The sequence below is a fragment of the Puma concolor genome, chromosome B3, assembly GCF_028749965.1.
Source record: "Puma concolor isolate L17-30 chromosome B3, mPumCon1.1.hap2, whole genome shotgun sequence".
Lineage (NCBI taxonomy): Eukaryota > Metazoa > Chordata > Mammalia > Carnivora > Felidae > Puma > Puma concolor.
In genome coordinates, this window is record NC_141672.1 from 94,653,134 (window position 1) to 94,669,806 (window position 16,673).

A 16,673-nucleotide genomic window follows, 5' to 3' on the forward strand; every position below is an offset into this window, starting at 1 on the left:
ATCATCCAGTGAAGAAATGGGCAAAAGACATGAATAGACACGTCTCCAAAGAAGACATCCAGATGGCCGACCGACACATGAAAAAATGCTCCACATCACTCATCATCAGGGAAATACAAATCAAAACCACAATGAGATACCACCTCACACCTGTCAGAATGGCTAACATTAACAGCTCAGGCAAGAGCTGAGTTGGAGAGGATGTGGAGAAAGTCGATTTCTTTTGCACTGATGGTGTGAATGCAAGCTGGTGCAGCCACTCTGGAAAACAGTATGGAGGTTCCTCAAAAAACTAAAAATGGAACTACCCTATGACCCAGCAATTGCACTACCAGGCATTTATCCACGGGATATAGGTGTGCTGTTTTGAAGGGACACATGCACCCCCACGTTTATAGCACCACTATCAACAATAGCCAAAGTATGGAAAGAGCCCAAATGCCCATGGATGGATGAATGGATAAAGATGTGGTATATATATATATGATGGAGTATTACTCGGCAATCAAAAAGAATAAAATCTTGCCATTTGCAACTACGTGGATGGAACTGGAGGGTATTATGCTAAGCGAAATTAGTCAGAAAAAGACAAATATATGACTTCGCTCATATGAGGGCTTTAAGAGACAAAACAGATGAACATAAGGGAAGGGAAGCAAAAATAATATAAAATAGGGAGGGGGACAAAACATAAGAGACTCTTAAATATGGAGAACAAACAGAGGGTTAGTAGAGGGGTTGTGGGAGAGGGGGATGGGGTAAATGGGTAAGGGGCATTAAGGAATCTACTCCTGAAATCATTGTTGCACTATACGCTAACTAACTTGGATGTAAATTAAAAAAATTAACTAGGGGCGCCTGGGTGGCACAGTCGGTTAAGCGTCCGACTTCAGCCAGGTCACGATCTCGCAGTCTGTGAGTTCGAGCCCCGCGTCGGGCTCTGGGCTGATGGCTCAGAGCCTGGAGCCTGTTTCTGATTCTGTGTCTCCCTCTCTCTCTGCCCCTCCCCCATTCATGTTCTGTCTCTCTCTGTCTCAAAAATAAATAAACGTTGAAAAAAAAATTTAAAAAAAAATTAACTAAATAAAAAAATTTACCAATATATTGGTAAAAAAAACTAATACCTATTGATTATTTTAAACTATTGAATGTTGATTATTGCTAGATTTTGAAATGTGAAAGAATTTCATCTATTTTATTGAACTAAAAAACATAAAAAAATAATATATATTATAGAAAGAACGGATGCCTACAAATTTAAGTAAGCCGTTACATTTAGAGAGGGGAAGACAAATTTAGAAATAGTACAAAAAAAACCCCATAAATAAAAGGCTTGTAAAGCAAATGTGGAAAAAATATAAATATTTATTACATGTGGGAAATATTTTTTACTTTTCTGCATGCTTGAATAAAATATAATAATAAAAACACATCTAAAAGGAGACTTCTACATAAGGTGGTGGGATAAACACAGCTACTTTAGTCTTTCTTCCAACCCTTAAGTTAAAGAACCATGAAGCATAAATAGGAAAGTCTGCATCCATCATCACCAGAACATAGTTAGATAAATTGGTTTTATATCTGAAGCCTATGAAATAGGACCAAAATTTTAAAAGTCTTTGATAATTAATATACTTTATCACACGATGCGAAAGTACACAGGAGGAGGTCTTGACAGATCTACACTCCCAGTGGCAAAAACTTACTTAGAAAAGCACAAGCTGCATTGAAATGAGATGTTTTGGTGGGAAACTAATGAGAAGACTTACGTAGTCACTTCTACCTCTACAGTTCAGGAATACCTGGTGGCCCGGTAAGTTCCTGAAAGGGCTAAGACATAATGTAAAAAACAGTGGTCTTTCCCAGGGACTTGATTTTTTGCTTCCAGCCTAACTTCCAGGGCCCTGTCAGTTTTTGCTGCCTAACAGAAAACTGTTCTTGGCTTATACCACATTTACCAAATGAACAACTTCTAGTAGACTTTTTCTTTCTTTCTTTTTTTTTTTTTTTCCATTGATCCTTATATGTAATTGGTTTTTATGCTGCAGCAGTTAGTCTTTTATAGCATACCATGTGAAAGACTTTCTCTAGATATTTTATTTCCTCAGTGTTAAGGGGATACTCTCCAATGGTAGACTGAAGCTTTTTGGTTAAATATCTGAAACAGGGGGCGCCTGGGTAGCTCAGTCGGTTGAGCGTCCGACTTCGGCTCAGGTCATGATCTCACAGTCCGTGAGTTCGAGCCCCGCGTCGGACTCTGTGCTGACAGCTCAGAGCCTGGAGCCTGCTTCGAATTCTGTGTCTCCCTCTCTCTCTGCCCCTCCCCCGTTCATGCTCTGTCTCTCTCTGTCTCAAAAATAAATAAATGTTAAAAAAAAATTAAAAAAAAATAAATATCTAAAACAGAAGCACTTTCCCTCCCTCTTCAGTCTGGCCATGTATGTTTCTGTCTCACTTGAAATATTTGGCTAGGACCTTTACTAGGTCTGTGATGGAGCTTTGGGAAATCCAAGAATTATAATTAAATTTATCATTAGGAAAAATCTATGAAAACTTTCATATCAAGACACATTCCACTGACATTTTTAATTTTAAAGACAAATGTAAAAATTTTGGAAACATCTAAACAGAAATGTAAAACAAAATTTCATAAATTGTAAAGAAAAAAAATAGTTGACTTTAGACTTTTCTACTAGACTAAATAATAGAAGACAATAAAGCAACATATAAAGTTTTAAGGGAAAATGTGACTTGAATATTTGATATTTAAGTTGTAAAATAGTATTTAAATAAAATGTTTAATTTATATCAGTCTGACTTTACCAAAGATAAAAATTACAAATTCTTAAACATATTTTTTAAAAACACAGCCATTTGTAGGTACCAGAAAATGACCAACAACAGCAGGTAGAAATTGGAGGGGAGTTGAACCCTATAAGAGGGAGCTGCTAAGTGGATGAAATTTGTGTTCATGCAGTTGCTTAAACAACTTTTTGTCTGATGGTACTACTTAGTCATCATGGCATGTGAGTGGATGGAATTCACATATAAAGTAGAAATATTATTGGTTTAAGGAGTCAGAGGATAGTGTTTGGGACAGCCAGAAGATTGAAAAATGAAGGAGTTTTAGAAATCCTACAAAGAAAGGGGCTGCAGAAGAGGAAACCCAAAATCTGAATATTGTAAGTTTTCTCCAAACCCTTAGCTGGTGTCTGAATTACTCACACATATGGTGGGAAGAGGGAGCTCTAGATGGATGGGTGGAAAGGAATAGGTGGATGATTTAAAGTTCTAGGTGGGGATTTTACTGGCTGACCATCACAGAACACATAACATTTGGACTTTGAATACAGCCAAAGTAACTTACTTGAACAAAAATTAACATTGGTTGGTGGAAATTAACAGAATTCAGAAAATCCTCAAAGCACATTTAAAATTCCAGGATTACATAAAAAGTTACTAGACATGAAGTGAAACAAGAAATTATGACTCATAGTCAAGAAAAAGATAGTGAGAGAAATCAATTTCAAAGTTATCCAAAAGTTTGAATTACTAGATAAGAACTTAAAGCAACTATTTTTAATATGTTTGAGGATGTAAAAGAAAATATTGTCATAATAAAGGAAGAGAATCTCAGAATAGAAATGGAAACTATTTTAAAAAGGGCAAAATGGAAATTCTTAAGTGAAAAGTACAATATAGGAAATGAAATATTCATTTATTGGGATAAGAGATCATATACCATAGGAAAAAGCATGTGAATGTAAAATGAAAAATATAGAAATTATGAAATCTATAAAACAAGATTGAAAAAAACCCACAACAAAGTCCCAATAAACTGTGGATAACATTAAGTAATATAGTACATGCTAAATTGGGAATCCCAGAGGAAAGAAATAGAACAAATTTGAAAACATAATGGCAAAAATTTCCCAAATTTGGTGAAAACATCAAACCATGAGTTTAAGAAACTTAATGAGCCCAAGCAGGATGAACACAAAGGGAAATAATACAAATGAGAACACAATGGAACAATATCTTGCTAACAGACAAAAAACAAAAAATGAACTCAGAATTCTATACCCTGCAAAAATATCCTTTAAAAACAAAGGCAAAATGAACATTATTTTAAGATAAATAAACAAGGAAATTCATTGTTAGCAGAATTGAACTATGAGAGATAACACCATGAGGAAACCTCAAATTTAAGGCAAGGAATGAAGTTCCAGGAATGATAAATATATGAATAAAAATACAAGACTATTTTTAAGTCTTCTTTTAATTCTTTTTTTTTAATGTTTATTTATTTTGAGAGAGAGAGAGAGAGAGAGAGTGAGTAGGGTAAGTACAGAGAAAGAGACACAGAATCCAAAAGCAGGCTCTGTGCTGTCAGTTTCTGTTGGTTTGTTGGTTTGTATTAATTTTTTTTAATGTTTATTTAATTTTGAGAGAGAGAGAGAGAGAGAGAGACAGAGTGTGAGTGGGGGAGGGGCAGAGAGAGAGAGGGAGACATAGAATCCAAAGCAGGCTCTTGGCTCTGAGCTGTCAGCATGAAGTCCAATGCAGGGCTCAAACAAGATCATGACCTGAGCTGAAGTCTAACACTGAACTGACTGAGCCACCCAGGGACCCCAGTCTTCTTTTAATTCTTTAAAAAAATATATAATTTCTTCCACTTCTAACTATTATAGAATAACAAGGACTGGATTTACTCTTCTTTCTTAAACAACTAAAAATTTGGACAAAGTCTATGAAACAATGGTTTTCGTGTGTTAGACAATAGATAGCACAGGCCAGTAATCCTCAAGAAAAGAGAAACAAACAAGGGAGCCCTTCAACTCTCTCCTCCTGACACTGTAAGGAGTTAGAATCCAAACAGAATCCACTAGTCTCACTGAGTTGAGAAAATAAAATTTAGCATTCTGGAAGGCCAAGGCAAGCTAAAGTTCATAGGTCAGCATAATTTGGAGGAGACAGATTCACACAGAGAGCATTCTGAAGATCTTCAGAGGATTACCCTTGAATCTTTGCCTGAGGTTGGTAAAGAGCTACCCAAGGGAAAGAGCAGGCAGAACATTCTTGGGGCTCACACACAGCTCATGTTCTAGACAGTCAGATGGGAAACCTCCTACACACAGACCAAGGGTAGAATACTTAGAAGGGTATTGCTTCAGCAGGGGAAGCAAGTTAGTCCTAGACAAAAGACTTCTCTGGTTCCACCTAATGAAGCTTAAAAGCAAAGCTCAAATGGATCAAAATATTTCTAAGTAACTGGATTACATCCAAGAAAAAAAAAAAAACCTCAAAAATATTTAAAATAAAATTTCACACAAAACAACTAAGTTTATTTAAGAATGAACTGGTAAATTGAATAGCCCTACATCTATTGGAGACTGAATTTGTTGTCAAAAACTTTCCCACACAAAAAAATTCTAGGCTTGGGTGGCTTCACTGGAGAATTCTACCAAATACTGAAAGAAGAATAAATATCAGTTTTATACTAACTCTTTTAGAAAAGAGAAGAGGAGGGAAAATTATACTTATTACTAAAATGAGACAGGATAGTATAGGAAAATAAAACAAAATTTTAGCAAATTAAATCCAGTAGTACATGAATAAGTTAATACACAATGGCCAAATGGGATTTACCCCAGGGATTAGGGGTTGGGTTAACATTTGAAAATCAATCCATGTAATTCACTATATTAAAAGACTAAAATAGAAAAAAAAATAGGCTCATCTCAGTAGATGCTAAAAAGCATTCATCAAGATCTTACATCTATGAAACTACCTCCACCTGATAAAGCCTTCTATAAAAACTGGCAGCCAAAATTTATTTAAAGGCAAATAACCTAACATTCCTCCTCTAAAATCAGGAGTGAGGCAAGGATGTCCACTCTCACCACTTTTAGTTAACATTTTCTTAGAGGTCCTAGACCTGGGCAAGTAAAATGAATAAAGGCATATAGATTGGAAATGAAGACGTAAAATGCTCTTTATTCTCAGATAACATGATTTTCCATAAAGAAAATCCTGAGAAATCTATAAAAAGGTTACTAGAAGTAATGAGATTGTAAGATAGAAGATCAATATAAGAATACAGTAACAGGCAAATGGGAGAACTTAAGCACATACCACTTTTACAATGAAAAACTAAAACGTAAAGCAATATTCAAACTACTGTAACACTAATCTACAAAGCGAATGTTAATTTGAAACCCTCACCAAAGAATAAATCATAAGGAAGTTATTATAAATAAATAACTTAATATACTAGATTTTGGCTATTTATCCTACAGTTGACAATAAGTTTACTTACCAGCCGTTATGCGTTCTTGACTCCTTTCAATTCTGTCCTTTAAAGATTTTGAAGGTGCTTTCTTAGTACCATGTATGGTTGTTGTGGAGAGTTCTTTGAGTTTCCAGTGGGTCCAAAAGCCTTTTGGAGGTTTTAAACCTGTTATTATAAAATGTACATTTAGTCAAGGAAATTAGCATTTGAAAATATCTTTCAATTTGTCAAAGCATTTTCATGTATTACACATTTCATCCCCATAACAATCCTGTGAAAACTGTCAGTCTCAAGTTTCATATAAGGGAAACTCTAAGAGAAATATTAATGTCTTATTACATAAAATAGTGAATTAGAAAAGAGGTAAAACTCAGTATCATCTTCTGATTAATAGACATAAGCTAAATTCAATGATGGACATAAGAGGAAGTTAATTATTGCAAAAAGTTGGAAAGGACCTAAATATACAACAAGAATACATCCATACAATGGATTATGAGGTATCTGCTAAAAGTATCTTTAAATATTTGTTAACATACAAAGGCATTTATAATATGTTTTTTGTGAAGAACAATTTTACCTCTTAGGATGTGTGTCTGTAGCTTAAAAGTTAACATTAGTGCTTCTGAGTATAGGTGACTATTATTATTATGCCTTATCTGTATCTCCTGAATATTTTAAAATAATATTTATGAATAAATTGTAATATCTAAAAAGTAAGAAAAATAAGTTTTAAAAGTTCTACTTTTGTTCCAAAAGCTGTGTATGGTTGAATAATTCATTTAGTCACACTGAACACTAAAATGCCCAGCAATAAAAATGAGAACAATATAAATTCCTTGGTGTACTTCATATGGTTGTTTGAAGAGTTAATACTCAGTTCCAATCAGCTAATACTATTATCAATATTATTATACATTGATATACTTCTAAATATAGCCAATATTTTTTCAGTAGTGTTGTGCAATGAGTATTACTTGCTATATTTGGCTGTCAAATTTAAATTTTCTAGGTGTTTTAGATTCAGTTATCACTTATTTCACATTAGTTGCCCCTAGACAAAATATGCAGAAGACTTCAGTTTAATTCACTTAGATGCTTCTTGATAGATTGTCTATGTTTTAAAATATAGTGTATTAATAGAAAATTGGAGGTGCAGTAAGGCTAACAGATCAGGAAATGATTGGCATTGAAAAGATAGTTTATTACTCATAGTTCCCAAGAGGAGGGGGCATGCCATGTCATGGGGGCCACACATGGAAACACTGGGGCCAGTCCAGACACAGAGTAATAAGGGTTCCAGGAATGATAAATATATGAATAAAAATAGAAGACTATTTTTAAGCCTTCTTTTAATTCTTTTTTTTTTTAATGTTTATTTATTTGAGAAAGAGAGAGTGCATGAGCAGGGGAGAGGGGCAGAGGGGGTGCGGGAGAGAGAGAGAGAGAGAGAGAGAGAGAGAGAGAGAGAGAGAGAGAGAGACTCTTAAGCAGGCTCCATGCTTAGTGTGGAACCCAACACGGGGCTCTATCCCATGATACTATGATATGAACTGAAATCAATAGCTAGATGCTCAACCGACTAAGCCACACAGGTGTCCCTCCCCCCATGTTTTCTTATAGAAGTTTTATAGTTTAGTTCTTATTTTAAATCTTTAACCCACTTTGAGTTAATTTTTGTGAGTGGTATAAAATAGAAGTCCAATTTCATTCTTTTACATGTGGTTATCCAGTTTATCATCATTTACGGAAGAGAGTAAGTATTGAGTATTAGTTGACTGTATTTGTGAGGGTTTATTTCTGGGCTCTTAATTCTATTCTATGGGCGTATGTGTCTATTTTTATGCCAGTATCATTTTGATTACTGGAGCTTTGTAGTATAATTTGAAATCAGGAAGTATGATGCCTCTAGCTTTGTTCTTTCTCAAGGTAGCTTTGGCTATCCAGGTTCTAGATACAAATTTTAAGATTCTTTTTTCTATTTCTGCAAAGAATGCCATTGGAATTTTGATAAGAACCTGATAACACTGAGTCTATAGACGTTTTTGGGTAGCATGCACGTTTTAACAAAATTAATTCTTTCAATCCATGTATAAAGGATATCTTTCCATTTGTTTGTGTCTTTTTCTTTCATCAAAATCTTGTAGTTTTCAGTATACAGATATTTGATCTTCTTGATTAAATTCATTTGTAAGTATTTTATTGTTATTAATGCTATTGCAAATGAGATTGTTTTATTACTTTGTCAGATATTTTGTTGTTAGTATAGAGGAATGCAACTGATTTTGTATAGTGTTTTGTAGCCTGCAACTTTGCTGAATTCACTGATTAGGTTCTAACAGTTTTTTGGGGTTTTTTTGTCTTTTTTTTGTGAGTGTGTGTTTTGTTTTTTTTGTTTTTGTTTGTTTTTGTGGAGTCTTGATGGTTTTCTATATACAGGTGTAACTCAGAGCTACTGAAGGCTCATGTCCAGACCACTGCAACAAAGCGAATATCACAATAAAGTCAAATGAATGTTTTGGTTTCCCAGTGCATATAAACGTTATGTTTATACTACACTGTAGTCTATTAAGTGTGCTAATAGCATTATGTCTAAAATAATGTACATACTTTGTTTAAAAAATGCTGTCATCTGAACTTTCAGCAAGTTGTAATCACTAATCAGAGGTCACCATGCCAAATATAGTAATAATGAGAAAGTTTGAAATATTGTGAGAATTACCAAATTCTCAGAGACATGAAGTGAGCAAATGCTAATGGGAAAATGGCACTGATAGACTTGCTTGATGCAGGGTTGCCACAGAACTTCAATTGGTAAAAAATACAGTATCTGTGAAGCACAGTAAAATGAAGTACGTAGGAGTATGTCATCTCCAAAGAATAGAATTTACTTCTATCTTTTCCTTTTGGATGCCTTTTACATGGCTTTTCCTTTTTGCCTGATTGCTCTCGCTAGGACTTCCAATACTATGTCAAATAGGAGTGGTAAGAATGGGTACCTTTCTCTTGTTCCTGATCTTAGAGGAAAAGCTTTTCAGTCTTTCACCATTAAATATGTTAGCTCTAGGGGCGCCTGGGTGGCGCAGTCGGCTAAGCGTCCGACTTCAGCCAGGTCACGATCTCGCGGTCCGTGAGTTCGAGCCCCTCGTCAGGCTCTGGGCTGATGGCTCGGAGCCTGGAGCCTGTTTCCGATTCTGTGTCTCCCTCTCTCTCTGCCCCTCCCCCGTTCATGCTCTGTCTCTCTCTGTCCCAAAAATAAATAAACGTTGAAAAAAAATTTTTTTTAAAAATATGTTAGCTCTAGGTTTGTCATACATTGATTTTACTGTGTTGATGTATGTTCCTCTATACCCAATGTGTTCAGTGTTCTTATTATGAAAAGATATAATTTGTCAAATGCTTTTTCTATACCTATTAAGATGATCATATGGTTTTACTCCTTCATTTTATTAATGTGGTGCATAACATTTCATTTGCATATGTTGAATCATCCTGCATCCCAGAGATAAATCCTGCTTGATCATGGTATAATGATCCTTTTAATGTGCTGCTGAATTGGATTTCTAATATTTTATTGAGAATTTTTGCATCTATATTCATTAGGGATACTGGTCTGTAGTTTTCTTATCCGCCTTTAGTATCAGCGTAATGATGGCCTCATACAATGAGTTTGGGAGTGTTCCCTCCTCTTCAGTTTTTTGGAAGAGTTTAAGAAGGATTAGCATTCATTTTTATTTAAATGTTTGGTACAATCACCAATGGAACCATATGGTCCTGGACTATATTTTCTTGGGAAGTTTTTAAATACTATTACTGGTCTGTTCAGATTTTTCTTTTTCTTACGATTCAGTCTTGATAAATTTTATGTTTCTACAAATTTATCTATTTTTTCTAGGTTGTCCAAAATTTTTGCTATATAATTGATCATAGTGGTCTCTTAGGATGCTTTATATTTCTATGGTATCAGTTGTGATATTTCCTCTTTCATGTTTATTTATTTGAATCTTTTTTTTCTTAGTGTAGCTAAAGGTTTGTCAATTTTATGTTTTCCAAAAAACCAGCTCTTAGTTTCATTGATTTTTTTTTTTCTATTGTCTTTCTGGTCTCCATTTCATTTACTTATGCTCTAATCTTTCTTTTTTCCTTCCTTCTGCTAACTTGGGGGTTAGGTTGTCCTTCTTTTTTCCAGTTCCTTGAGGTGTAAAGTTAGGTTGTCTATTTGAAATCTTTTTTCTTAATGCAGGTAGTTATTACGATAAACTTCCTTCTTAAGACTGCTTTGCCAGCATCCTATAGATTTGGATATGTTGTATTTCCATTTTCATTTTTTTCAAGATATTTTTAATTTTCTTTTGATTTATTCTTTGACCCACTGGTTGTTCAGGAGTATGTTGTTTGATTTGTGCATATCTGTGATTTCCAACTTTCCTCCTGTTATTTATTTCTAGTTTTATACTACATGTGGTTAAGAAAGATACTTGGTATGATTTTAATCTTATTAAATTTATTAGTACTAGTTTTGAGCCCTAACATATGATCTAACGTGGAAAATGTTCCATGTGAATTCTGCTGGTGATGCTGCATGGTGATCCTACTGGTGATAAATGTCCGTTAGGTCCATTTGGTCTAAAATATGGTTCAAGTTCAAAGTGCCCTTCATTTTCTGTCTGAGTGATTTATCCATTGTTGAAAGTGGCATATTGAAGTCCCCTACTATTTTGAATCATTGTCTCCTCACTTCAGATGTGTTAATATCTGCCTAATATATTTAGATGTTCTGATGTTATATCTTGAATTGCCCCTTTATTACATAATGACCTTCTTTGTCTCTTGTTATCATTTTGACTTACAGTATATTTTGTGTGATACAATTATAGCTATCCCTGCTCTCATTTATTTCCACTTGCATGAAATATCTTTTCCATTCCTTCACTTTGAGTCAATGTGTGTCCTTAAAGCTGAAGTGAGTCTCTTGTAGGCAGCATAATGTTGGTTGTTGTTTTGTATCCACCCATCTACTCTATGTGTGTTGATTGGCGAATCCAATCCATTTATAGCTATAGTAATTATAGATAGGTAAGGACTTACTGATGACATCTTATTAATTGTTTTATGGTAGTTTTGTGGCTCCTTTGTTCCTTTCTTCCTCTCTTGCTGCCTTCCTTTGTGAATTGATGATTTTCCATAATGTCTTACTTTGACTGCCTTCTCTTTATCTTTTGTGAATTTGCTGTGGGTGTTGTTTTGTTTTTACTGTGAGGCTTACATAAAACATATAACAGTCTATTTTATGCTAATAATTTCACTTCAATCACATTCAAAAACTACTCTTTTACTACCCCTCTTTTATGTTTTCTGGTGTGACTGTTTACATCCTTTTATACTGTGTATCCATGAAGAAATTATTGTAGCTATAACTATTTTTAATATTTTTGTCTCTTTTTAAATGTTTATTTATTTATTTTGACAGAGAGAGATAGAGAGCAAGTGGGAGAGGGGCAGAGAGAGTGAGAGGGAGACAGAGAATCCCAAGCAGGCTCCACACTGTCAGCACAGAGCCTAATGTGGAACTTGAACTCAAAAACTGTGAGATCATGACCTGAGCCAAAATCAAGAGTTGGACACAGCCAACTGTGCCACCCAGGCACCCCAATATTTTCGTCTTTTAACTTTTATACTAGAATTAAGTGGTTAACACATCACCATATTACAGTATTAGAATATTCTGAATCTAACTGTATGATTACCTTTGCCCGTGGGTTGTATATTTTTACATGATATTTTTTGTTATCAGTTAGTGTCCTTTTATTTCAGCTTGAAGAACCCCCTTCAGTGTTTCTTGTAAGGCAGTTCTGATGAACTCCATTAGCTTTTGTTAGAGAAAATCTTTATCTCACCCTCACTTTTGATGGACACCTTTGCTGGGTAGTTTTTTGTTTGTTTGTTTGTTTGTTTTCTTTTAGCACTATCTTAAACTGAGTAGGCATTGCTTGCTTTTAAGATGGAAGAGGGACTCAAGGCAAAGAATGTACACAGCTTCTAAAAGCTGCAAAAAAATAAATTATTCCACAAAACCTGTAGAAGAAACAGCTCTGCCAACATCTTGATTTTAGCCTCGTGAGACTCATTTTGGATTTCTGACTTCCAGAACTGTAAGATAATACAGTGTGTTGTTTTAAATTGCTAAGTGGTAATTTTGTTACAGCAGCAATAGGAAACTAATACAGTTCCTGGTGCTCTGTTTTCTTATTGTGTATAAGGAACTCTGGTAATAAAAATTTTGTTTGTTAAAATGAAAGCCAACCAAAATGAAAGCCAACTTATAATGTAAGTAATGGAATTGATTATATAAGGTAAAGATAGGTAAATGAAGTTATTACCTAATAGAGGTAATTACTTTATTACCAAAAAAGTGATTACTTCTGGAATTTTTGATACATTAAGGAGGAGAATACTGAATTTGGCATTTTAGATCTATGGTATAAACCTTTCTTCAATAAAGAAATAAAAAAAACATGTCTTATAAAATTCTTTCAACAAGTGCTCTAGGCAATGGAAAATAGTCACAAATGAGAGATTAAAAACTTAGTAAAAGTTGAATGGACTCCTGATGGATATTCAATGTGAGAAAAAGCAATGTGAGACAAATCTGTAAAAACATATTCATGATTAAATAAATCATAGAGACTCTTGTGCAACTACTACTATTTGTTTTCAATATAACTTTTTACCAATGTATATAAACATTCAAAAAAAGAACAAATCAGCTCAATGAATTTTCAGAATTTACTACAAGGTACTCATGTCATCAACAGCCAGAAATCGAATATTCAGTACTCCAGGAGCTCTCCTTTCTAGTCTTTCATTTCCAAGGACAACTATTATATTAACTCTTAACAGTATAGATTAGTTTTGCCAAATGTTGAATTTTATCTCAGTAGACTCATACAGGATCTACTCTTTTGTGTCTGGCTTCTTTCCCTCTCAAACATGTTTGTATGATTTGTTCACACTGTTGCATATAATTGTAGTTTGTTCATTCTCATTGCTGGTAGTATTCACTACACGAATATTCCATAATTTATTTAAACTTTATATTATTGGTGGGTATTTGAACAGTTTGTTTTTATTATCATATAAACAGTGCTGTTATAAACATTTTGTACTTCTGGTGTGTAGAAACATGAAAATTTCTGTAAGGAATGTGCCTGGGAATAATAGATATGCCAGGTTAAAGGTCTGTATGTGTTCAGTTTTAGTGGATATTGGCAGCTATACAAGATAGTTGTACTAACTTAAATTCCCACCAGCATGTCAGCCTTTTATGTTAAGAAAATGTAGGTTTGATTTTCTTTTAAGTTTTTATTTTAATTCCAGTTAGTTAACATATAGCATAATATTAATTTCAGGTGTACAATAGAGAGATTTAACACTTCCATATGTTACCCAGTGTTCACCACAACAAGTGCACTCCTTAATTCCCATTACCTATTTCACCCATCCCTCCATCCACCTCTCTCCTGGTAACTATCAGTTAGTTCTCATAGTTAAGAGTCTGTTTTTTGGTTTGCCCCTCTCCCTCTCTCTTTTTTCCCTTTTCTCATTTGTTTTGTTTCCTAAGTTCCACATAGGAGTGAAATAATATGGTATCTGTCTCTGACTGACTTCTTTTACTTAGCATTATACTCTCTAGCTCTATCCATATTGCTGGAAATGGCAAGATTTCTTTCTTTTTTATGGCTGAGTAGTATTCCATTGTATGTATTTACCACTTTTTCCTTATTTATTTTTTAAATATATTGTCAAGTTAGCTAACATACAGTGTATACAGTGTGCTCTTGGCTTTGGGAGTATATTCTCATGACTCATCACTTACATACAACACCCAGTGCTCATCCCAACAAGTGCCCTCCTCAATGCCCATCACCCATTTTCCCCACCTTCCCCTGCCCCCTACCCATTAACCCTCAGTTTTTTCTCTGTATTTAAGAGTCTATTATGGTTTGTCTCCCTCCCTCTCTGTTTGAAACTATTTTTTCCCCTTTCCCTTCCCCCATGGTCTTCTGTCAAGTTTCTCAAATTCCACATATGAGTGAAAACATATGATATCTTTCTCTGACTAACTTATTTCACTTAGTATAATACCCTCCAGTTCCATCCACGTTGTTGCAAATGGCAAGATTTAATTCTTTCTCATTGCCGAGTAGTTTTCCATTGTATACATAAACCACATCTTCTTTATCCATTCATCAGTTGATGGACATTTGGGCTTTTTCCATAGTTTGGCTACTATTGATAGCATTGCTGTAAACATTGGGGTACATGTGCCCCTATGAATCAGCACTCCTGTATCCTTTGAATAAATTCCTAGTAGTGCAATTGCTGGGTCATAGGGTAGTTATATTTTTAATTTTTTTAAGGAACCTCCATATTGTTTTCCGGAGTGGCTCTACCCATTTGCATTATTCTACTTCTTCCTTATCCATTCATCCGTCAATGGATACTTGGGCTATTTCATAATTTGGCTATTGTATTTGCACATATCCTTTTGAATTAGTATTTTTGTATTCTTTGGGCAAATACCTAGTTGGGCAGTTGCTGGATTATAGGATAGTTCTATTTGTAACTTTTTGAAGAATGTCCATTCTGTTTTCCACAGTGGCTGCACCAGTTTTCATTCTCACCAACAGTGCAAAAGGGTTCCACTTTCTCCACATCCTTGCCAACACCTGTTGTTGATTTTAGTCATTCTGACAGGTGTGAAGTACCTTTGGAATTTATAAAGTTGTATTCAGCATAATACAAAAAAAATGAAATGAAATCATTGGAAGAAATATAATTTTTTTTTGCAGAGGATAAGATTTTGTATGTAGAAAACCCTAAAGTATGTACAGATAAGCTGTTTGAATTTGCTAATTAGTGAATACAAATTAAAAAGCAAATTATAATACATTAGCAAAAATTGGAAAGTGAAATTTAAAGTATTTTTAGTAACACTGAGTAAACACCAAATGCCTAGGAAAAATAATACATATAAGATCTACATGCTGGGAGAGAGGGAAGATGGCGGCGTAGGAGGACGCTGGGCTCACCGCGCGTCCTGCTGATCACTTAGATTCCACCTACACCTGCCTACACCAGAGGATTAGCAGAACGGAGTCGCCGGAGCCAAGCGCAGACGAGAGGCCCACGGAAGAGGGTAGGAAGGGCGGAGAGGCGGTGCGCGCTCCACGGACTGGCGGGAGGGAGCCGGGGTGGAGGGGCGGCTCGCCGGCCAAGCAGAGCCCCCGAGTCTGGCTTGCAAAGGGCGGAGGGGCCTGACGGACTGTGTTCCGACAGCAAGCGCGACTTAGCGTCTGGGAGGTCATAAGTTAACAGCTCTGCTCAGAAAGCGGGAAGGCTGGAGGACAAAGGGAAGGAGAGCTGCTGAGCCCCCGGACGACAGAGCTCAGTTTGGTGGGGAACAAAGGCGCTCGCCAGCGCCATCTCCCCCGCCCATCCCCCAGCCAAAATCCCAAAGAGAACCAGTTCCTGCCAGGGAACTTGCTCGCTCCACGCGCAAACACCCAACTCTGCGCTTCTGCGGAGCCAAACCTCAGGCAGCGGATCTGACTCCCTCCTGCTGCCACAGGGCCCCTCCTGAAGAGGATCACCTAAGGAGAAGCAAGCTAAGCCTGCCCCTCCTGCCCCTGTGCACCTTGCCTACCCACCCCAGCTAAGACGCCAGATCCCCAGCATCACAAGCCTGGCAGTGTGCAAGTAGCCCAGACAGGCCACCCCACCCCACAGTGAATCCCGCCCATAGGAGAGGGGAAGAGAAGGCACGCACCAGTCTGACTGTGGACACAGCGGTGGGCTGGGGGCAGACATCAGGTCTGACTGCGGCTCCGCCCACCAACTCCAGTTATACACCACAGCACAGGGGAAGTGCCCTGCAGGTCCTCACCACGCCAGGGACTATCCAAAATGACCAAGCGGAAGAATTCCCCTCAGAAGAATCTCCAGGAAATAACAACAGCTAATGAGCTGATCAAAAAGGATTTAAATAATATAACAGAAAGTGAATTTAGAATAATAGTCATAAAATTAATCGCTGGGCTTGAAAACAGTATAGCTGACAGCAGAGAATCTCTTGCTACAGAGATCAAGGGACTAAGGAACAGTCACGAGGAGCTGAAAAACGCTTTAAACGAAATGCATAACAAAATGGAAACCACCACAGCTCGGATTGAAGAGGCAGAGGAGAGAATAGGTGAACTAGAAGATAAAGTTATGGAAAAAGAGGAAGCTGAGAAAAAGAGAGATAAAAAAATCCAGGAGTACGAGGGGAAAATTAGAGAACTAAGTGATACACTAAAAAGAAATAATATACGCATTATTG

General features: G+C 36.0%; 1 protein-coding gene across 5 annotated transcripts in view; it reads right to left on the reverse strand.

The window, feature by feature from the left end:
- FAM227B (family with sequence similarity 227 member B) overlaps positions 1 to 16,673 on the reverse strand; it is a 206,083-nt gene that overhangs the window by 142,990 nt on the left and 46,420 nt on the right. For all 5 annotated transcript variants that reach the window (XM_086710650.1, XM_086710652.1, XM_086710651.1 and 2 more), the window contains one exon: positions 6,320 to 6,457. In XM_086710650.1, the coding sequence (XP_086566776.1) occupies positions 6,320 to 6,457 (138 nt within the window). The remainder of the gene's footprint in view (positions 1 to 6,319; positions 6,458 to 16,673) is intronic.